Genomic DNA, 24225 nt, shown 5'->3' with positions numbered 1-24225 from the left:
CCTACCAACAAGGTGTTCACTGACACATTTTGCAAAAATACAGGCTGATTCTGATCCTCCATAATAAATATTTATGGATATAATTAAGTCTGTTCCTTCTTTCAAATTGACCTTCATGGCAGCAATGTCAACTGGAGCTGTACTTCCCCACTTCTGCAGCTGCCTGAATGCTGAAACAAATTCACCCTGCAAACATATACAGACAGATACAATAGTGTTAGGTCAGAAAAGCATCAAGTCTGTATGAGCTTTTCATTCTTGACAATAATAAGAAGAGATATTGAAAATGGTAAGGAATTGAAAAACAGAGTGTCAGGAATAAGGACTGCCTTATTCCTAGTTATTAGAATGTTTGCTGTGATAATATATGTTTTATGGTTATGTGTTGTGGTGTAACATGTTCTGGTGTGATTCACATATATATACAGTATGTATTTATGTATTTGTGTTGCCAGGCCAGCAGCCATTAATTAATTGGTTTAAGGCTGCATATAGGCCGAGATGTCTGCCTCATACCTGGGAAATCAGCAGCCTGCTCCCAGGGGGGTAGTTAGCACAGAGATGCTAACGAGGATGGGCCCGTTTGCTGGTCACACTTGGGACAAGGGACAGCAGACTCTCAGGCGCCTTGTGTCAGCATGGGGGCTTCCTAACCATAGCATTAACCATAATCCGTAATCCTTCATAACTTGTTCAGGAGGGATCGGATGTCCCCAAAATCTAGCTTATCATCTCTGGTATAATGGGGGCATCGGATGGACACCAGACATGGCATATCAACTCGCCTTCATCGTCTTAAAGGGCTTCTGTCACCCCACTAAACTGTTTTTTTTTTTTTGGTTGCTTTTAATCCCTATATTGCGATTTATGCATACATACTGTAATCTTTTGGTTCAGCAGATTATGTTAAAAACGTACTTTTATAATATGTAAATTACCTGTCTACCAGCAAGTAGGGCGGCTACTTGCTGGTAGCAGCTGCATCCTCCTATCATAATGACGCCCCCTCCGCATGTTGATTGACAGGGCCAGCGAACGGGATCTTTCTCTGCTGGCCCTGTTTGCATTCAAAATCTGTCGCCTGCACCGTACCTGTCTTCAGTCGGCGCAGGCGCACTGAGAGGCGGACGCTCGCTCGGCCGCTCCATCCTCAATGAGCCTGACGTCACATCTACACCCGGCGCAGGCGCATTGAGGAAGGAGCGCCGAGCGAGCGTCCCCCTTCTCAATGCGCCTGCGATTTGATATTTTCGTACCTGTTCCCTAGTTGGCCAGGGGCCGGCTGCATGAGTAATGTAACTTGGCCCAGAGGGGCTGAGTCGGAGATGGGAGTGAGAATCCCCCCAGGTCTGCCCCTGGAGGAAAGGCATAAAAATGCAATTCCTGTATATTTGGGTATCACAAAGTGGGAGATCCAATCGAATCCATCGTGCTGCCCCATAGAAATGAATGGGTCCGCAAGAACTGCGGACCTGTGAATGGACCCTTAGACCCCTTGCAGACGAGCGTGTCCAGATTAGTTCCAGATGCGTCCTGGTGCAGTCCAGCAAACCCGCGCGAGTAGGTATGCAATTGCAGTAAGTTTTGACTGCGATTGCGTTCCGTTGTTCAGTTTTTATCGCGCGAGATCATGATTTGTTATTGTGGTTATTACAGTAAATGTGCAAATCTGACATGTGTCACTTTATGACGTAATAACGTTAAAATGCTTTGACTTATCCAGGCCATTATGAGATTGTTTTCTCGTCACATATTGTACTTCATGACAGTAGTAAAATGAAGTAAAAAAAAATTCTTATTTATTTATAAAAAAAAAAACAAATTTACAAAAAAAATTTAACATTTTGCAAAGTTTCAATTTCTATACTTTTATAATAGATAGTAATAACTCCAAAAAATAGTTACTACTTTACATTCCCCATATGTCTACTGCCTGTTTTGATAATTTTGTGAATGTAATTTTTTATTTTTTTTGTGGACGTTAGGTGTTTCACAAGAATTAATGGAAAATGGAGATGAAATTTCAGAATTTCACTTTTTTGGCAGATTTACCATTTTAATCAATTTTTTTCCACTAACAAAGCAAGGGTCAACAGCCAAACCAAAACTCAATATTTATTGCCCTGATTCTGTAGTTTACAGAAACACCCCATATGTGGTCGTAAACTGCTGTACGGGCACACGGCACTGCGCAGAAGGAAAGGAACGCCATATGGTTTTGGAAAGCAGATTTCACTGGGATAATTTTAAGCTACCATGTCACATTTGAAGACCCCCTGATGCACCCCTAGAGAAGAAACTCCCAAAAATTGACCCAATTTTAGAAACTACACCCCTCAAGGTATTCAAAATTGATTTTATAAACTTTGTTAACCCTTTAGGTATTCCACAAGATTTAATGGAAAATGGAGATGAAATTTCAGAATTTCACTTTTTTGGCAGATTTTCCATTTTAATCAATTTTTTTCCAATAACAAAGCAATGGTTAACATGTCCTGCTGCTGCTAGGAAGAAGGTAAGTATGTGGTGTTTATTTTTTTACATTCTGTGAGGGGCACAATGTGGGCATATTACTGGGTGGTACAATGTGGGTATATTACTGGGTGGCACAATGTGGGCATATTAATGGAGGGGCACAATATGGGCATATTACTGGAGGGGCACATAACTGGGCATATTACTGGGGGCACAGCTGGGCATAATTCTGTGAAGGAGGCACAATGTGTGCATAAATACTGTGAGGTGGCATGAAGGGGGAATAATTACTAGTGTGGGGCATTAAGTGTACTGGGTGGAATTAGGTGTATAGTCATGTTTTGGGCTGAGTTATAGGCGTGGCCTTGCGTGGAATTCGCTATTATTTTCTTGATTGCTAAAATCGGCAATGTAATATTCACGTGAAGCGCACGCAATACAGGCGTGGGTCACTTTTGCTTCATTTTCCAAGCTGCTATAAGTTTCCTGAGACTGGAGAAAATGTTTGGAACGGCAGAACATAAAAAATGGCATTATATGCAGATAGAGTGCTCCAATATATTCGCAATTGTGCTAATCGGCAATTAATGATGCCCATTTTTTGCCGCAATACGTGAAACTTCACATTTTAGCAGGTCTGACTACATATTACTGATTGGTGCACTAAGTACTGTTGTGACATCACAGCACTATGTCTGTAGCATGTATGTATGGACAGCAGAACCTATCAGCTACACTATATCACAATCTAACCTACACTGACTATCTGCCACTAACTATCTGTAATATATATATATATATATATATATATATATATATATATATATATAAGCTAACTAACTATCTAATGTAATGACACCGTAAAGCACAGAGCTCAGCAATGACACTGCTGTCTCTCTCAGAACTCCATAAAACTACAGAAAATGGCTGCTGTGGAGGTTCTTATATAGTAAGGGGTAGGCAACTTTCTTATTGGTTGCTAGGGATGTTGCTAAGCTCAGACAAAGATATTGCAGCCTTCTCATTGGTCCATAAGCAAGAAGCAGGGAGGGATCATGGGATCCCTTCAGATGAAAAAATAAATCTAGAATTTTCAAAAATACGAATATATAGCACTATATTCAAAATATTTGCGAATTCTCGAAAAGCCAATATTCTTGATTAATATTCGCTATTTGAATATTCACGCCCAACACTAATTAAAACCAGGATACCTCTAAGTCTGTGTACAACACAGTGGAATATGTTGGCATTATAAAGGAAATAATTAAGAATAAATGCCTCCAATAATACTTTAGCAGAGGGCAACAGATTATTGGTTTGGTTGGCAAGGGAAGGAGATTCGGCATGGACAGGAAGTGGGAAAAGAATATGGCTCCATTGTGTGTACGTAGGTATAAAGACTGAGTGTGTAGTTCAATAAGTGACAGAGCTGAGTTCCAGGGCAGTCAGGTTGGGGAAGGAGAGAAAGCTAAGCCTTGTGGGCCCAGTGCAGAATATGGGTAGCAAAGCATCAGAACCAGCCAGACACATTAATCATTAGATAACCCCTTTGAAGGATCACAGGAGTGTAATAGACTCAGCACTGCTGAGGAACACAGGCAAGACGCATCCCAGGATAGACATCACCAGAAAAAGGCACCTGCTGAATGCAGAGCTGTCCGGAAGTTGTCCACAGCTCCGTCACTAGTGATTGCTCAAGTTGCAGAGATTATATTATCCTGATCCCAGATCCCAAGCCCCCCCCCCCCCCCCCCCAACAACGGAGTGCCCTGGCATCCAATCCAGAAAGCACTAGAGCTGTCACTCAGAGCAGGATGGAGAGGGTGGGAAGCATTCAGAGCCCTGAACATAGAGAAACTGCCTCTGGGACACTTGTGATTGCATGAGGATGGGGTACTTTGATTTCTCATGTATAGTGATTTGATTTCTCTATATAGTGCTATCAGCCAGTGGCTTACTAAGGGGGGGGGGGGGGGGGCAGTCCGTCCCAGGTGCCAGCTGTCAGGAGCTAGTGGTCCTTTCACTCATTGACTGTGCTCAGCCCCCCGATCTCCTCTCCTCCAGGTCTGGCACAGCAGTGATGTCATAATATGAGGGTCACTGGGGGTCATTATACTGTATAGGGGCACCGGTGGTCATTATACTGTGTGTGTGGGCAGGATCAATGGGGGTCATTATACTCTGAGGGGCCACAGGGGGGGACTATACTGTAAAGGCGAGCTAGGAAGATAATCTGCACAGCACTGTGGCAGCTTTCTAATGTGTATAACATTTAATATGTCAGAGGTTAAATGAGTTTAAATGTAAAAATTTCTTCTTTTTTTTCCGTATGGGGCCAGAAAAAGGACCCACCCTTGGTGCCAAATACCTTAGGCACCCACTGCTGTCAGCAGTTCTAAGGGCACAATCTGCTGACATACTCCCTTTTATATTCCCTGTATTTGGATGTATTTGGTTTGCAATCAATTGTCAAAGCAACAATAAGGAAACTGAGCGGCTTCCGACTGTACTTCATGGTTCTTGTTACGTGAAGGATTATCAAACAATATATTCATAGTGAGTTCAAGAAGAAGTGTACACAGTTAACCAAAGTTACTGGTGATTAATCACTATTAAATAAATGCAAAAGACTGATAAAATCCATCTACAAATTTGCCATAGCTGTAAGGTGTGTCAGGTTATAATATGAATTGTAAAAGGTGGTGATCAATGGAATAGATTTATATACGGTACAGTGACCAGCCAATGATAAAAAAAAATGCAACCTAAATGACGGATGAGTCAGCGGTCAAAAGAGAACCTACACGGCAAAAAAAGATAGAACGGGGTTTGCATTGCAAGTGTAACATAAATGAAGTAGGAGCAAACCTCAGTAATGACTAGATGTAAAATATCCTAAATTAAGTGGCGTATAGGTGAAAAAGAGCAGAGACTCACCAAAAAAAGACCTTGTGCTATATCACCCAGGATGGCGCTACCCCAACGCGCGTTTCGGCGTGCCTTCGTCCGGGGGTTGTGTAGGTTCTCTTTTGACCGCTGACTCATCCGACATTTAGGTTGCATTTTTTTGATCATTGGCTGGTCACTGTACCGTATATAAATCTATTCCATTGATCACCACCTTTTACATTTGACACGTGTGCTATCCCAGGGTGGCGCTCTTTTTCTGCTTCCATTCACTTTTTAACGGCATATCACTTATTGCTTTATATATATATTTTTTACTCATGTTACAATAAAATTATATTTTTACTTTTGGTACTATGAGCTCTGTTTTCTTGTTTTTTCGCCTGTTTCACTCGGGAGGTAGTACCGAGTTACAACTACGGGTGTCCTTTTGGTTTTATTGGGTGGACACTGTTTTCCATTTTTTATCAATTGGACACCTTTGGTCTTTATTGCTTTTTATAATATGAATTGGCATATGGTGGTCAGCGAACTTTTAAAACTATACATGTAAAAAGATTTGACTTTAATATAAACATAAAACAGGAAAGGAAAATGATTAGTCCAAGGTTTATGGAGCCATAATATGGAACCCATAGATATCTACGAGCCCTACCGAACCTCCATATGCCAACATTTTCACTGTGTTGCAGCAAATGAAGTTTCTAGTTACTTTGGTTTCCATTCCATATGTGTACTGAATTCCTGGTTGGTTGTTGTCATTATAAACGGCCAAGAAGCTTTTTGTCAGACACATCCCTGACAGCTGATCTGAGTGCACATAAAGCAGTAGGACAGTTCAGTTCTTCCTGAATCAGATTGCTGGAAATGGACTGTTGCAAAAATGACACTTCTTAGAATGCATTCAACAGAGGAAGTTTTTGGCAAACATTAAAGGGGTTGTCCGGGTTCATAACTGAAGCTGGGCATAAGCTCCCCTTCACTCATTTAGGATACTTTCACTTCCGTCTTGATAATACAACCATCTGCATCCGTTATGAATCGATCCGGTTGTATTATCTTTAACATAGCCAAGACGGATCCGTCATAAACTCAATTGAAAGCCAATGGGGGACAGATCCATTTACTATTGTGTCAGAGAAAACGGATCCAACCCCATTGACTTACATTGTGTGTCAGGACGGATCTATCTTGCTCCACACCACATCGCGGACAGATAAACGCTGCTTGCAGTGGGATTCTGTCCGCCATGGGGAAGCAACCAAATGGAACGGTAAGCATTCTGGTGCACTCCGTTTCGTTCAGTTCAGTTTTGTCCCCAACAACAATGAATGGGGACAAAACAGAAGTGTTTTCCCCTACTATTGAGATCCTGTGACAGATCTCAATAGCGGAAAGGGAAAGCGCAAGTGTGAAAGCAGCCTTAGCCTGTATCAGTGGAGCTTCGGAGAATTTCTAGCTCCAATGCTCCCCCTTGCCTTGCTCTGCATAGCGCAGGTGACATACCGGACTTCTTATGGCCATGATAAACAGAGGTTTCCACATAGCAGTGAGCCCAGTGACATCACCGACATAAATGGGCGGTCTTTAGCACTGCCCTAGGCTGTTTTACAGGCTAGGGCAGCGCTAAAGACCGCTCATTAGTGTCGTGATATCAACAGGATCACTGCTAGGATGAAGCCACCGCCTAGCATACTCAGAAAAAGCCAGGTACGTCACTGGCAGTAGACAAAAAGCCCTTGCGCCCTTCTTTGATGCTCTACTGATACAGATTAAATGTGTGAAGGGGAGCAGATGTCCAGGTTCAGCTCTGAACCTGGACAACCCCTTGAAGTCAGCCAGGAATACTGGACAATTTCAGCTCTGAAGCCCAGTGAATTGTGAACATAGCTTAAATTATAATACATTATGTATATCAGGATCTTTGCAAAAAAAAGTAATGCAAGAAATTTACGTTTTAAGTTGCTAAAAATGTCACAGTGAGGAACAGAAGTATTTGATCATGGAGAGGTCTGAAATTCACATTGTAGGAGACAAAAAAAAATAATAATCTGGAAATCACATTGTATGATTTTTAAAGAATTTATTTGTCTTGCACTGCTGAACATAAGTATTTGAACACTTGAGAAACAATAAGAATTCTGGGTCTCAAAGACCTGTTACTGTGCCCTTGAAAAGTCCACCTCTACTCCACTCATTAATCTAACTAAGTAGAACCTGTCTGAGCTCTTTAAAGACCCCTGTCCACCCCACAGCCAGTCAGACGCTAACTACTACCCTGGGCAAGACCAAAGAGCTGTCAAAAGACGCCAGATACAAAATTGTGGACCTCCACAAGGCTGGAAAGGGCTACGGGGCAATTGCCAAGCAGCTTGGGGAAAATAGATCAACTGTTGGAGCAATTGTTAGAAAATGGAAGAGGCTAAAGACGACTGTCAGTCTCCATGCAATATGTCACCTCATGGGGTATCACTGATGATAAGAAAGGTGAGGAATTAGCCCAGGATGAGCTGGTCAATGACATGAAGAGAGCTGGGACCACAGTTTCAAAAGTCACTGTCGGTAGAACACTACGCTGTCATGGTTTTAAATCATGCATTGTACAGAAGGTTCCCCTGCTCAAGTCATCTCAGGCCCGTCTGAAGTTTGCCAATGACCATCTGGATGATCCAGAGGAGACATGGGAGAAAGTCATGTGGTCAAATGAGACCAAAGTAGAACTTTTTGGTCTAAACTTCACTCGTCGTGTTTGGAGGAAAAAGAAGGATGAGTTGCATCCCAAGAACACCATCCCTACTGTGAAGCATGCGGGTGGTAACATCATGCTTTGGGGGTGCTTTTCTGTGAAGGGGACAGGACGACTGCACTGTATTAAGGAGAGAATGAATGGGGCCATTTATTGTGAGATTTTGAGCAACAACCTCCTTCCCTCAGTCAGAGCATTAAAGATGGGTCATGGCTGGGTCTTCCAACATGACAACGACCCAAAGCACACAGCCAGGATAACCAAGGAGTGGCTCCGTAAGAAGCATATCAAGGTTTATGCAGTGGCCTAGCCAGTCTCCAGACCTAAATCCAATAGAACATCTTTGGAGGGAGCTGAAACTCTGTGTTGCTCAGCGACAGCCCCGAAACCTAACAGATCTAGAGGAGATCTGTGTGGAGGAGCGGGCCAAAATCCCTGTTGCAGTGCGTGCAAACCTGGACAAGAACTACAGGAAACGTTTGACCTCTGTAATTACAAACAAAGGCTTCTGTACCAAATATTAACACTGATTTTCTCAGGTGTTCACATACTTATGTTCAGCAGTGCAAGACAAATAAATTCTTTAAAAATCATACAATGTGATTTACAGATTTTTTTTTTTTTATTCTGTCTCTCAGAGTGGGAATGCACCTACAATCTGAATTTCAGACCCCTCCATGATTTCTAAGTGGGAGAACTTGCAAAATCGCTCAAATACATCTGTTCCTCACTGTATGTAAACTATAAATTTGTGTCTGAAGTTGGACGTGATTTAAACTGAAATAAATATAAGACAGTGACTGGCGTTTCCATATGCCAGTCCTGATTCCTCTGCGCCGGAGTGAGATGCGTCTAATTTATTGATAGGCAGATGCCTCCTAATAAATTAGGCACATCTCTGGCACTCTGTGTGCCAGAAACTGAAGTCTACACCAGCTAGGGGCTGCAGTATGCTTCAGCTATGACTTGCCCCACTTTCTGATGTAAGTTATAGTAAATCTGGTAAGTTGAATCTCCTTGCTGTGTCCAGGTCTTTTTATGTTTTATGTGATTGTCTTGGTTGTGTGTGATAGAGTCTCTAGTGGGTTGTGGACTTTGTGAGTGGTAAATCAAATCATGAGTACGGTGTGATATTGAGAGTGGGTACACATGGTGTGTTCTGTATGAGATTGCAAAAATATACAGGGGCTATATTGATGTGACAAATAGATTACGGGGTTATCAAGGGGGCAGTATTCGTGAAGAAATGGGCGTGGGGATATTATGATGTTATGCGCCTATTTATAGTTGGGATATTGTGAGGGGACTTATATCACAGTATTTCCTATATGATGGATGTTTAATAATTCACCTTTTGTGCTTTTTTGAGCACATTATTATTATGTCTCACTTATTATATATTTTTCATTTATTATTCTTTTATAAAAACTTTTTCTCCCTGTATGCACAATGTTGAGTATCACAGAGAGATAAATAGTCGAGCACGTCACTTCCAACCCCTTTCGGTTGGGTTAAATTGTTAATTTTGTGCTACACTAGTCTAATATAATCAATCAACCCCTTTGGGGTCGATCTAGATTGCTGATTATATGTGCTGCACCAGTCCATTATGCATGTCAATGCAGATTGCATATGTATTCACTTATTAAATATTTATATATTTTTTCACAGGTAATACATTTTTATTTATAGTTCTTATATTCTCTTTAAAAAAAGACTCTGTTGCGCAAGCATCAAAATCTTCCTGTCCTCATATCCCAGCTCTGTTTTTAAAATACTGAACTATTGTATAGTCCAGTGTATATGACGACTGGATTGTACAGTACTACCCCTGTATGGTGCGTGGCATGTGTGTAGCGCAATCGCGCTGCACATTCAAGCACCATACTGATATATATATATATATATATATATATATATATATAATACCACAAATATTGCAGCAGCACAGTCAGAAGTTGTGCACTGGGTGCAAAAAATCCTCACAGAGGCAGGCTTCTCCTCCAAGATATATATTTAACGAATGAAGAGGCAGCACTTCCAGTTTTTGGTGATAGGGTGACGACCCCAAACTTTATTCCCAGCAACGTTTCAGCCTTCTCAATGAGGCCTTTGTAGCTTGACAAAGGCCTCATTGAGAAGGCTGAAACGTTGCTGGGAATAAAGTTTGGGGTCGTCACCCTATCACCAAAAACTGGAAGTGCTGCCTCTTCATTCGTTAAATATATATATATATATTAAAAACAACTAAAATCTAAAAATAATAAAAATAATGAGAGATGTTGCATTTCAGTCATGATCAGCAATAGGTCCATTTGATCTGTTGTGTATCTTGTTTCTCATAACAGGTGTCTATGTTTGTTACCTCTGTCTCTAGGATGCTGCATTAATATATTGTATATTGCACTTGAAACACACCATTTGGAGTGAATTTATATCTGTATGACTATGAACTGATGGCCGATTTATATTGGGTCTGGATTTTGTAAATACAATTATGGTGTATGCAACTATAATGGTAGCCGGTCCGCATGCCCTCACCCAACATGGTGTTTGCGGAGCGCCCGACATTCCACGCATGCGCCGTGCTGGGGCGCCGCCCTCCGCTCCTGGGTGATGATCATCGCGCAGTAAGTGCGTGACCTCCCTCCTCCGGACCGGCGTGGCGTGGCCTGTGGCGCGGCGTTCATGGTGGAGTGCCGGACGCCATGTACAGAGCACTCACCATGTGATAGCACTCAGGTGAGTTGAAATAGACGGATGGCAGGCTAGCCAATGATATCAGTGCTTTGATTGAATGACAGCCCACCAGCAAATAAGATACAGTTGTCCCACCTACTTAAGGGACTACCCTCACCACACCAACCAGTACCCCTTGAAAAAGCTGTACACGAAACGTGCGTTGGGGAGTGGACCGGTGGTGTTGCTGTACGGTATACTATAACTGTGTGGTCAGTATTTTTCTATGTGCTGGTTATAACTCTATTTACCCTATTGCCTCAGTTAGCCATCTGTGGTGTGTATTATCACTCCCATCCTGGTATCTGTTGTACAAATAATGCATTTAGGTAAATTTTGCAAATTTTGAGCCATAGTGTGTAGGTATAACATACCTTCTTTGTGATGACCAATCAGGAAGGTTTTTGCACGTGCACTTTATTTATATATACCGGCAGTTCACCATCGGTCCCCTTGGTTTTTAATATGTACTGTGACCTGTATTAAATGTTTTAGTGTGACTTGTGTCAATCATGTGTCTTTTTGTGATTTTCTAATAAAATTATGTTATTTTTTGACTATTTTTGTACCATTAGTGTTATTTGTAATATATTTGACCCACTCCTTTTGGTCGGTTTTCGGGCTGCAGTAAGCTCTGCCCCTCCCACTAAGACCCACTCCTTTAAATTGGCACTTTAGAAAAGTAAGCAAGAAGCTGTAAGGCTGGTTTCACATGGGCGTTGCAGATTGGGGCCGGATGCGTTCAGAGTGCGTTCAGTGAAACTCGCACTATTTTGCAAGCAAGTTCAGTCAGTTTTGTCTGCGGTTGCGTTTAGTTGTTCAGTTTTTTCCACGCGGGTGCAATGCGTTTTGATGCGTTTTTCACGCGCGTGATAAAAAACTGAATGTTTACAAACAACATCTCTTAGCAACCATCAGTGAAAAACGCATTGCACCCGCACTTGCTTGCCGATGCAATGCGTTTTTCACGCAGCCCCATTCTCTTCTATGGGGCCAGGGCTGCGTGAAAAACGCTGAATATAGAACATGCTGCGATTTTCACGCAACGCAGAACTGATGCGTGAAAAACAACGCTCATGTACACAGACCCATAGAAATGAATTGGTCAGGATTCAGTGCGGGTGCTATGCGTTCACGTCACGCATTGCACCCGCGCGAAAAACTCGCTCGTGTGAAAGGGACCTAAAGGTTGCACATTATTGCACACATATAACTCGTGCCATAGTTTGCAACTTTTTAACATCATTATTGTGGTATAGTGTGGTGAGTGCCCCTCACTATGTTTTTAAAACGTAAACAGCCCCATCCAACTTTTTTTATTGTGTAGGAACATTCAATCACAGCACGATTATTCTGGCTTTTTGACAAAAACAAGATAAAACCTGAAAAATTCCTGGGATGTGGATGACTACTATTTTTCAGGCATTGTGCACATCTTTACTATTAGCAGAATTGCCAACGATTGCTCTAAATATACAGAAAATACATGTATTTCATATATATAAATATACCTTTTTAGAGAAGGGGATATTAATTGAAATAAGAATCTCTTCTGCCCTCAAAGCTGCTGACTCATCAAACAACAACTGTTTTAAGGTTACTTGACGTCTCTTGTCTGCAAAAAAACAATTCAGAAATCATTAACATATTATAGAACAGCCCATATCACTGCATAATTAGGTAGATAAGACAAACAGGACTATGAGAAATGGGGTTACAACCACCGTGGGGGCAGAAATGCTGACCATATTAATCCTCCAATATGTAACTGCAATAAAAGGCTGGAGGCTGATTACATATGGCTGAGGGCTGATTACATATGGCTGGGGGCTGATTACATATGGCTGGGGGCTGATTACATATGGCTGGGGGCTGATTACATATGGCTGGGGGCTGATTACATATGGCTGGGGCTGATTACTTATGGCTGGGGGCTGATGACATATGGCTGGGGGCTGATCACACATGGCTGGGGGCTGATATGTGGCACAGAGAACTGATATGAGGCATGGGGGTCTCATCTGAGGTCTGATTGGGGGTCTTCTTTATATTAGGCTCTATTCTGAGGTCTGATCTGAGGTCTTATTAACATTGGGGATCTGATTGGGGCTGTGAGCTGAGGTCTGATTAATATTGGTGGTATGACCTGAGGTGTAATGAAAAATATTTTTTTCTTATTTTCCTCCTCTAAAACCTAGGTGCATGTTATGGGCCGGTGCGTCTTATGGGACGAAAAATACGGTAATTCATATCCAGAGTTTTCACAAATATATATCTCTTTCAGGCCATATATAGTCCCACAATTTCAGTTGAATAAAGACCTTTTGAAAGGGATCTCAGATCAAGAGTGAAGAAGCATGGTCTGGACATCAATATTCACACACTATAACAGCATCAATGAAGATAAGAACATTGTTCTTGACCAGAAGAAATGGACAAGAGCAACAACTATACAAACAGCCTAAATTTTCATCAAATTATGCTTTCCTGAAATATGGCTCTAAATGTTCTACATATCCAGCAATTTAGAATATCCAGCACTGACGGGGTCGCATAGCATTATATTAATTTATAATGCTATGTAACCCTGTGACATAATGCAGTCAGTGTTATCCAATACATTCCGTGGCTGGGAGCAGCTAGAAGTCTGGCTTTGTTTGTGAGAAGGGAGTCATGGGATTCAAAGCCTTGAAAGAGAAAAATGGAGCTCCTATACCTTACAGATATACTATATAGACACAGGTATATAGAGACCTATGTACATGTTTCACCTGCAGGAGTTTTTATGGCTTCTCATTGTAAACATTCTAAATCCACTCTGCAGCTTAAACAGCTTTCACTCTTCTGGGAAGGATTTCTACAAGATTTTGGAGTTCTTCTGTGGGAATTTTTGCCCATTTCTCCAGAAGAGCATTTGCGAGGTTAGATATTGATGTTCGAAAAGAGGACTTGTCTTACAATCTCCATTTAAATTCATCCCAAACATGTTTGATAAGGCTGAGGTCAGGGCTCTGTGCAGGCTAGTCAAGTTCTTCAACACCAAACTCACCCAACCATGCCTTTATGGACTTTGCTTTCTGCACAGGGACACAGTCATGCTTAATCAGAAAGAGCCTTCCCCAAACTGTTCCCACAAAGTTGGAAGCATACAATTGTCCAAAATATCTTGGTATGTGGAAGTATTACTAGTTCGATTCAGTGGAACTAAGGGTCTTAAAGGAAACCTGTCACGGGGATTTTGGGTATAGAGCAGCTAGCATATTGTGTAAAAAAAACGATTTGATACATATGCAAATTAACCTGAGATGAGTCCTGTATGTGAGAGGGGTCAGACACAGGACTCATCTCAGGTTAATTTGCATATGTATCAAATCGTTTTTTTTACACAATAAAAGCACACAGAGCTATGGTGACTGGGTATTGCGGATGTGCTAGCAGCCATCTAGCAACCCATTTCCTCAGCTCTATACACAAAATCCAGGTGACAGGTTCCCTTTAAGCAAACCCTGACTCATCCATCAGACTGCCCTAAGGAGAAGCGTGATTCATCACACCACAGAACACGTTTCCACTGCTCCAGTGGTGGCATCATTTAGACCACTCCACACTCCAGCCAACACTTAGCATTGTGATTGGTGATATAGGATTTCATGCAGGTGTTCACCATAGAAACCCATTCTATGCAGCTCTTGGTGCAGTTTTTGTGCTGATGTTAACACCAGAGGAGGTTTGGAGCTCTGCAGTTATTGAGTCAGCAGAGCGTTTTGCCTCGTTTCCACTGAGCGGATCGGTTCGGGTCGGTACGGTACGGTTCGCTATTTTGGGTGTTTACACTATGAAAGCGATCCATTCAAGTGAACCGTACCGCACCATTCAGGGTCCTGCTTCAGATGTAGGGCCATAGAAAAATGGAACGGTTCGGTTAGGGCGGAGCTACTTGCGTCACACAATACATTCTCCTGATTGGCGGCCTGAATAACGTCAAACGTAAGCGCATCTTTGTTGTTTGTAGCATCGCGTTTGTCGTCGCACTAGTGTGACGTCACGTTATGCATTTTTTTCTAAACCTCGTATGGACCCGGCGGCCCGAGTTGCAGTGGAAACGCTCACCTAAATAGACCGGACCATTAAAAATCTTCCAAACTGTGCCGACCCGAACCGATCCTCTCAGTGGAAACGAGGCATTAGTGACTTGTCTTCTGCTTTGTGGCTGAGATGTTGTGGTTCCTAAACACTTCCACTTTGCAATAATACAGGGCGGCACAAAAAAAAGTAGCCTGCCTTCAATATCTCCAAATCAAAGTGACTAATAGTAAATATATCTTAGTTTTCCATAGCAACCAATCAAAGCCCAGCTTTCAGTTCCTACAGGGCTCTGAAAAAATAAAAGCTGAGCTCTGATTGGTTGCTGTGGATAACTAAGACAAATTTACTATTAGGCAGTTTGATTTGGAGATATTGATGGCGGGCTACCTTTTCGTGGGCCACCCTGTACTACTCATAGTTGATGGTAGAATATCTAGGAGGGAAGACACTTCACAAACTGAGTTGTTGCATCGGTTACATCCTATCAAAGTGCTATGCACCAATTCAGGAGCAATTCATTTACATGCAGCGATCATCTCCACATTATGGGGAGTAACATTCACTAATGCCATTGCTCATTCCAATACAAAATCATTGTTTGTGGGCAGCAGAGTGTTGTTTAGACAGCACGATCTGCTGCCCACAAATGATAATTTAGGTGACTGCGCCAACAATCTATTACCTGATGAATAAGCATTTCGCTCATTCATCAGGTAATTTATGTACCTTTAAGTGGACCAATCATTGAGGGTTCGTACGAATATCGAGCAGTGAAAAGGGGCCTTTAAGCGGCACATCTAATACTAATATCAAGATGTATAGCAGTAAATTACAGGAGGAACATTTCAGCACTTATTTAGGCAGACTTGGCTTCTGCGCATTCAATCCAGAATATAAATACACAATTTAATGACTACCTTCCTCGCAATCTTACCTTTTGATGCAAGATTAAAGGTGCAGTTTCCAATAGCCAGGATAGGGTTCAGCTCCCAAGAAGAACTTTCACTTAAAATGCTTCCCCCAAGGGACTATGATAAAAGAGAAAAGTGTTTAGATTGTAAAGGTTCTGTTAAATGTGCCTACTTTTGCAACATGAATACAGAATATCAAATGTTCTTAACTAGGCTTTGCCAACAGTCAATATCCATGCCACAAGAAGGACATGTAGTGTATCATCTGAATGCTCTGGTACCAACCACTGTGTCCCCTGTGTCTCCAGAGACCTTTTTCATGCTACTGAGTCTTCTTCAGCTAGAAGAAAGCTAACTTGATTGCAAATCTGACTAGGACAATCTCTTCCTGGATGAAGGAACTTGTGACGAATGTTTTGCGCCTGAGGCAGTCAAGTTCTGGGAAAGTTATTCTGTCCTTCTATTGCCTCATTCACACGTTAATGTTTAGTCAGTGATTTCTAGCCCAAACCAGGTGCAGCTGTAAACACAGAACAGGTGCAGATCTTCCCCTTCTACCTTATGTCTGTGGAGGCTTCAATCCTGGTTTTGGCTCACAGTCACTGATGGAAATCACTGACCAAAACACTGATGTGTGAATGAGGCTTTACTCTGGGTGGTTTTATAGGCATACTGCACCTCCAGGAACTGCATTTGAAAAGCATTGCTCTATGCTCTGTTTTTATCAATGTACTCCTTACTATGCTGTCTTGTCTTTCAATCTACATGACTACCATTGTGCTGATATTACTAGAGATGAGCAAATCTACTCTAAAGAAATCTACTTGGATTTTGTAAAAATACAAGATGGATGCAAATCCCAGTTTTCTGATGATTAATTTGCACAGATTTATGAGGGAGAGAGAGAAAAAGAGAAAGCAAGAAAAAAAAAACTATTCGGCCGAATAGAACATGTGCCTGAGGAGTGCCTACAGCAACTTCAGGAGCTGCACCCACTCCATACAGCTGTTACACAGCTGATACCCGCCTACTGCAGATGGGATTGGAGATTACTTCGATTCTTGCCACTTAAACCCTCAGATGCCACAGTCAATAATGGCCGCGGCATCTGAGTGGTTGAACAGAGGCAGAGAGGTCATAGCAGCTGTGGGCCATGTGAAGGGCTCAGGCCTGCCACGTTCAGACATCTATTACACCCTGTCTCAGGCTGTAATGGAATGTAAAAATGACCATACAATGCAATACAGGAGTATTACAGTGAATGGTACAAGTGATCAAGCTATCACATATTCAAGTTCCCTAAAAGTGGCCTAAAAAAAGTACAAATATGTTTACAATTATATTTAAAAGTATAAAAACACAAATATTAAACATTCAACCCCCCCTCCTCATTTACTATATAAAAAATAGGAAATAGTAAAAAAATAAACATAATTAGTATCACTACTAGGGATGAGCGGATATCATATTTTGACATTCGTTTTCGCTTCAGGTTCCGTCATGGAATTGCATTATGGTTCGTGGTAATGGAATCCATAATGCAATTCAGTAAATACCACAACATGAAACGAAAACGAATTTCAAAATATGAAGTTCGCTCATCCCTAATCACCACATTCAAAAATGTCTGACTTAAAAATATCATGTTATATATCTCTCATGGTGAACAAAAATGTAAAAAAAAAATCCATGTGAAAGCATTTCAGTTTTTGGTCACCTCACCTCCCCAAAAAATGAAATAAAAAAATCGAAGAGTTGCATACTCCCTGAAATAATACCAATGAAAACTCAGCCCAGCAAAAAATGAGCCCTCCCAGACCTCTGTCCAATGAAAGATAAAAAGTTATGGGTATCAGAATATGGCAGCACTACATAATTTTTTTTTTTATTACAAAAGGTGTTTAACGATATATATTTGATATCACTGTAATCCTACTAACCCACAGAATAAGGTTGTCATGTCATTTTTACCACATAGTGAACATCATAAAAATTAAACCCAAACAACAATGTACCAAACAGGTATTTGGTAATATATTTATAATAAAGTACCGTATTTCTCTCCCCATAAGACGCACAAAGTGGGGGGAAAATGTCCCTGCATCTTATGGGGTGAATACTAATGAGCGCTTCCATTATGGAAGCGCTCATTAGTACCGGAGGACCAGGAAGCAGTGAAGGCTCTGTACTCACCGCTTCATGGTCCTCGGCTGTCGGCTGTGCAGTGGCTGCGCACAGCGTGAGGGCGCTCTGTGACCTCACGCTGTGGACGCCAGTTCACAGCGCAGCTGACAGCAGGAGGAAGAAGAGCGTGGGCGGTGATGAGCGGCGGCAGCCAGGAGCAGGGGAGGTAAATGGATTTTTAATTTTATCTGATCTGAGGCTGGGGGCTGGATCCAATGAGGCTGTGGGCTGCATCCAATGAGGCTGGGGGGTTGATCTGAGGCATGGGGGTCTGATCTGAGGTCTGATTAAGGGTCTTATTAACATTGGGGGTCTGATTGGGGCTGTCAGCTAAGGTCTGATTAACATTGGGGGTCTGAGGTCTTATGAAAAATATTTTTTTCCTATTGTCCTCCTCTAAAACCTAGGTGCGTCTTATGGGCCGGTGCGTCTTATAGGGCGAAAAATGCGGTAATATTTAAGTATTTAATTGTCTCAATTCACGGAGAACCACTTTAATTTTAGACTAAACGGTTTAAGGCCGGGGCTACATGTCGATCTTCGCTGCGACACCTGTCTCATGACCAAAGATGGTTGTGTAGCAGTGCAGCCATTGAATTGAAAGGGGTCGCAGTATGACTCCCAAGTTCCGTGACTGCGACCTCAGAATTGCAAATTTTTTTTATAAAACACTGCTCAATGTGTTGTTATTCTGGGTCTGGACATGAAACTTGCAAGTCGTGCTGAGACCCCATTCAGATTATGGCTGCACGGATACCTTTGGTCATGTGTCTAGGCCAAGATCGCCATGTAGCCTGAGCCTAAAACTGCAACAGATTTATCAAAGTTGCTGATGCTGGATGATAAATCTGGCACACCTTCAGAATGCTAGTCTAAGTTTGTGCCTCCTTTTATGTGGAGAAGCTGAGCAGATTGATTTATAGTATTATGAGAAAGGATTAAGCAAAACTTTTAACTAGTTTAGCAAAAGCTCTGTTCTTTCTGTGCTCAATAACTAAGTGGGTGGTCTTATCTGTGATTGACAACCTTCCCTGTGCAAGTCTTTAGACAGAGTTAGCTGACAATCACTGAGCAGAACCACCCACATGGCAACTGAGCTCAGAAAGAGCAGAGATTCAAGTTTTGATGACTCATTTCCCACACAGCTATATATCGATCTCCTCAGCTCCTCCTGCTCTATAACATGCTGCAGGCAGATAGTAGGACTGCATTTCATAGTCACGGATTCTCTTTGAAATAACATAACCTTTTCCCACTAGGCCAAGGCTTGTGGTTGGAAGAGACAGAAAAAGTGTCTAAAACAGTTAATAAACGTGGAACAAAGCATGTGTAGTGTACGGGGACTGTAATTCCCGTCACTACAAAAGTGTCACTTGGTGTGCTGTCGTCCCTCCTTAATTATGGGGAAGTTGGTATATGTCATCTTTATAAATTGTCATGTAATGTAATGCTATGTATTTCCCTGTTACTGTGAAACTTGCATGTACAGGCCTGCTAGGGGTGTCATTTCAGCTCTTAGTCACTAGAGGGAGCTAGGGAGCCCTAGTTTATATAAGGCCCAGTCAGGGAAAGGAAGGTCAGTCTAGTCTAAAGTCAGTCTACAGCAGTTGGAGTTTAGACTATGTCTGAGTCAAGTCCAGGCCAGAAGCCTGCGGACCAGGAGAGGGTATTGCAGTCCCTGTAACCGGGTTCCAGATCCAAGGAGAAGGTTCCCCTCCTGAATTTACATATGCCGAAACAGGAATACCTCAGTTAAAGAGCCTGATGAAGCTGAGAGGGAGACAGAGGCATGTCAAGGAAAGCAAGAGGTACTCAAGATAACAGAGGAGGTACTTTACAAAGAGAGAACCAAGGATATACGCCAGAGTTAAGGTATTGGGCCTTGGAGAAGATTTTCTATGTCCCAGGATCAGTCAGGAAAAGAGTGCAAGCTCCTGTACTGCAAGTCCTGTGTTTCACACTCTGAAGTCACCTTGCTTAATCTGTATTGCCTGCATCGACCGTATTGAAAAATCAACTGTATGCAAAGGAACTGTGCTTCCGTTAATGTCTCTATATGGAAACTACTAAAGTTGGAGTTTTGTTTTAACATCACGTGGTTCCTCAGTTATTCCTGCTATCAGCAAACGGCGTGCCACCGTTTAATTGGCACTGGCATCACAAACATTTTCCTACCATCACCTGCCTATGCAGAGAGTCAGCCGTCTCAGGTTAGTGTCTATTGCACTACTACACCCAGGAACACATTTCTACACACAACTTGAGTACGCTGCACCTCTCTTTTGGCGTCACGAACAGGATGCGCATGCTTTCTAGTGCAAGAAGCGTGAACTTTGTGCCTTATACAGTTGCCCTGTGACCAAAGTGACAAATTGCCTGTTTTATTAAAGTGGACTTTGTGGACTGAAAAACATACCCAAAGTGTTCCTAAAACCTCCAAAAAGCGCTGTGCAGTGTTGCGCTATCAAGAGGAAGAAAATCGCCACATTGGAGTGTGGTTTTGTGGACTTTTTACAATCCTGCTTGCTGTCAGTGAATAGACAGCGTTTCTTGCTAAAGATGGCCGCTGAGCTTGCTGAATTTACTGCTGCGTCATCTTCGTCCCGAAAAGGCGGGAAAAATTGGCGCCTTTCTGAGGAAATAGCGGGAAGGAGTTCAAGGTCAGGCGCCACTGCTTATCTGGACATTTGCATGTCTGCCAGCATGGACACCGCCTTCCATATACTGGAATACCTGGGGGGCGGCCTCCCAGTGCGAGGGGAGGAGCTGGCTGATTTAATTGACGCGACCCTATCGCTCTCCGGAGAAGGATCGAGCATGTTGGAAAGTGAACAGAGCGTTGCTGCAACGTCCGCACCTGAGATTTCAAAAATGAGTGCTATTGGTGTAGAGCCAGAGGAGGCTCCACCGGCCTACTCTCCGGGACCGGAGAAACCCGCCTGCCCGCCACGGGAGAAAGAACCAGAGCCCTGCTATGGCTCTTGGAGAGACTTCTTTCAACCCTCTTTTAAGTGGTCGTCACTTATGGCAGAGATCCGGGAGGCCGCTATAAAGCGGAATACAAAGACCAAGATCTATTATGAAGAGTTGACCAAGACAATCCATGAAAGACACACCAACACCCAAACCCGCCTGGAAAGGAGAAAGGGAGTGGTGGTGTCCTTTGACAAAACCCGTGGCTACGGGTTCATACAAGATTACCTGACTGGCAGAGACTTATATGTTAATAGAAGGTCTGTCAAGAGAGACTACCTCCCTTCCTATCAGCACAGCCTCCGCGAGGGAGAGGAAGTGGAGTTCACCCCTGCCGAGAGCCTGAGAGGCCCTTATGCCACTGCCGTGACCCGTCCCAAGCGAGAACCTGAGGACTGGGAGGCAGAAGAAGAAGACTACTCTGGCTGCGAGCGGGAACCGGAACGCTCTCCAGAGCCGGCCCATCACGCCTTCCAGGAGCGGAGCTCCTTCATTGGGCCTAACGTCTTCTGGCAGCCAACCGTGTTGGAAAAATGGGTGAGCCCTTACCCTTCCCCCGAGCTGCCTCGTCGGGAGAAGACCATGCAAGAGATGGAAAATCTAAAGGGACTTCGAAATACCTTTGAGAACATCCGGAGGGGTCGGAGACCCGATGCATCACCAGAACCTGCAGAGGCCGAGTCCGCGCCATCGGTGACTGTACCTGCGCCGGCGGCGCCAGCAGATGACCGCGACTCTGACACGGAGAGCATCGGTGAGCAGATTGTCCGGCTGGAGGAGAAGTTGCGGGAGCTGCGCAAGATCGCGACCGCCAGGATCCAGACGCCGCCGGAGAAGGACGAGGTAAGGGTGCCTGTCACCACCCGTAGACTACCTTCTGCTGCCACCGCTCCGCCAGTGCCCCAAAGAAGACCCCCTGTTGCTGTGAATTGCTGCACAGAGCCCACCGGACCGCTTGCGGCGGCGGTATCCACCCCACTTCATCCCACAATTATCATGCCGGGACCGGTACGGTCCACCCAAGGGTTTACCCCTAGGCCCATGGGGCCAATACCTATTAGGGGTCCCTTCACGTTGCAGCTTCCCCCTAACACTGTTATGTGGGCACATCCCCCTGTAGAGGACTACTACAGGCCGTACTTGCCAGCAGAGCCGGGTAATGATGACATACCCCTGTGAATCAGCCTGCTAGGCCTTTGATTTATTTCACCAACGAAAAATGCTGTTAACCCTTCCAGGACAGGAGTCCTATGTTCCCTGGTCGTTTGTTGCTGCTGCCAGTTTATCCACGGCTCAGTGGTGGGTGTTGACCACTGAGGTATTAAAGTCAACAAAGCCAAGTTTGTTTCCAGGACCTCCTGCCTGCTTTTGCTATCCCACGCCAAGTTGTGCCTGTTCCTGAGTTGCACCTTTTACCCTTAACCCCCTTTTCAGGTTGATCAGGGGTATTACAGCACTTGTCTTTGCTGTCATTTTATTGTGCAACTTGATACTAAGGAACCGTGCCCGGAGACAGACTCAAAAGAACCTGAGCCTCTGAGATTTTTGCTCTTTTAAAAGGAAATGTGCCCAGAGATGGACTCCACCGCACGAGAGCCTCTGTGATTTATTAGGAAAATAACCTGGGTACGGACTCATGTTTGTTCTTTGAGCCTCCAAGAACTTTTATACTGTTTTATCTATTGTGCTGTTCTATTATGGACTTATTCATTGTCATGGACTATCCTGGTTATAATGTTACGCTGTGCCAGGTCAGCGCCCCAGTTCCATTCACTATCCTGAGGAGAAGAGAACGATGCCCCTTGTCACCACCCTTCACCTTTGCCAATTGGACCTGATATGAATGTAAATGCAGATGAATTACATGTATGTATGCCTGCATGTCTCTTTTTTCTGTTTCAGGTAGAGATTCCAGTTGGGCGAGCCCTGATGGAGTACGAGGTCGTACTCAGCTTAAAGCAGTGGGGTATGTAGTGTACGGGGACTGTAATACCCGTCACTACCAAAGTGTCACTTGGTGTGCTGTCGTCCCTCCTTAATTATGGGGAAGTTGGTATATGTCATCTTTATAAATTGTCATGTAATGTAATGCTATGTATTTCCCTGTTACTGTGAAACTTGCATGTACAGGCCTGCTAGGGGTGTCATTCCAGCTCTTAGTCACTAGAGGGAGCTAGGGAGCCCTAGTTTATATAAGGCCCAGTCAGGGAAAGGAAGGTCAGTCTAGTCTAAAGTCAGTCTACAGCAGTTGGAGTTTAGACTATGTCTGAGTCAAGTCCAGGCCTGAAGCCTGCGGACCAGGAGAGGGTATTGCAGTCCCTGTAACCGGGTTCCAGATCCAATGAGAAGGTTCCCCTCCTGAATTTACATATGCCGAAACAGGAATACCTCAGTTAAAGAGCCTGAGGAAGCTGAGAGGGAGACAGAGGCATGTCAAGGAAAGCAAGAGGTACTCAAGATAACAGAGGAGGTACTTTACAAAGAGAGAACCAAGGATATACGCCAGAGTTAAGGTATTGGGCCTTGGAGAAGATTTTCTATGTCCCAGGATCAGTCAGGAATAGAGTGCAAGCTCCTGTACTGCAAGTCCTGTGTTTCACACTCTGAAGTCACCTTGCTTAATCTGTATTGCCTGCATCGACCATATTGAAAAATCAACTGTATGCAAAGGAACTGTGCTTCCGTTAATGTCTCTATATGGAAACTACTAAAGTTGGAGTTTTGTTTTAACATCACGTGGTTCCTCAGTTATTCCTGCTATCAGCAAACGGCGTGCCACCGTTTAATTGGCACTGGCGTCACGAACATTTTCCTACCATCACCTGCTTATGCAGAGAGTCAGCCGTCTCAGGTTAGTGTCTATTGCACTACTACACCCAGGAACACATTTCTACACACAACTTGAGTACGCTGCACCTGTACACCAGTTTTTGGCGCAAATTAGACTAAAATTCTGGTGCATTTTGATAAGTAAATCTCTCCTCCCATTGTATCCATAATTTGAATCATTTCTCAGGTTATGATGTTGAGGGACACAATAAAAGAAGGAGTCAACCATGGTTTACTCACTAAATGGTTGATGCAGCTATGAGTGGGCAACAAGTGTTAGAGACACATTGCCTTATTGAAGCGTATTATCAAAAATGACCTGAGCTATTATTAGGATCACTCACTTTTCAAGGAAGTGGTGGAGAAATTAAG

General features: G+C 43.2%; 1 protein-coding gene across 1 annotated transcript in view; it reads right to left on the bottom strand.

Annotated features, from left to right (window-relative positions):
- LOC121008091 (aldehyde oxidase-like) overlaps positions 1-24225 on the bottom strand; it is a 223038-nt gene that overhangs the window by 123457 nt on the left and 75356 nt on the right. The window contains exons 5-7 of the mRNA XM_040440436.1: positions 15891-15984; positions 12382-12485; positions 2-186 (exon numbers count right to left, since the gene is read on the bottom strand). Of these exons, the coding sequence (XP_040296370.1) occupies positions 2-186; positions 12382-12485; positions 15891-15984 (383 nt within the window). The remainder of the gene's footprint in view (position 1; positions 187-12381; positions 12486-15890; positions 15985-24225) is intronic.

This window comes from Bufo bufo, chromosome 7, assembly GCF_905171765.1.
Source record: "Bufo bufo chromosome 7, aBufBuf1.1, whole genome shotgun sequence".
Lineage (NCBI taxonomy): Eukaryota > Metazoa > Chordata > Amphibia > Anura > Bufonidae > Bufo > Bufo bufo.
The sequence above is the reverse complement of the archived record's forward strand: the minus strand, read 5'-3'. Positions and strand labels throughout refer to the sequence as shown.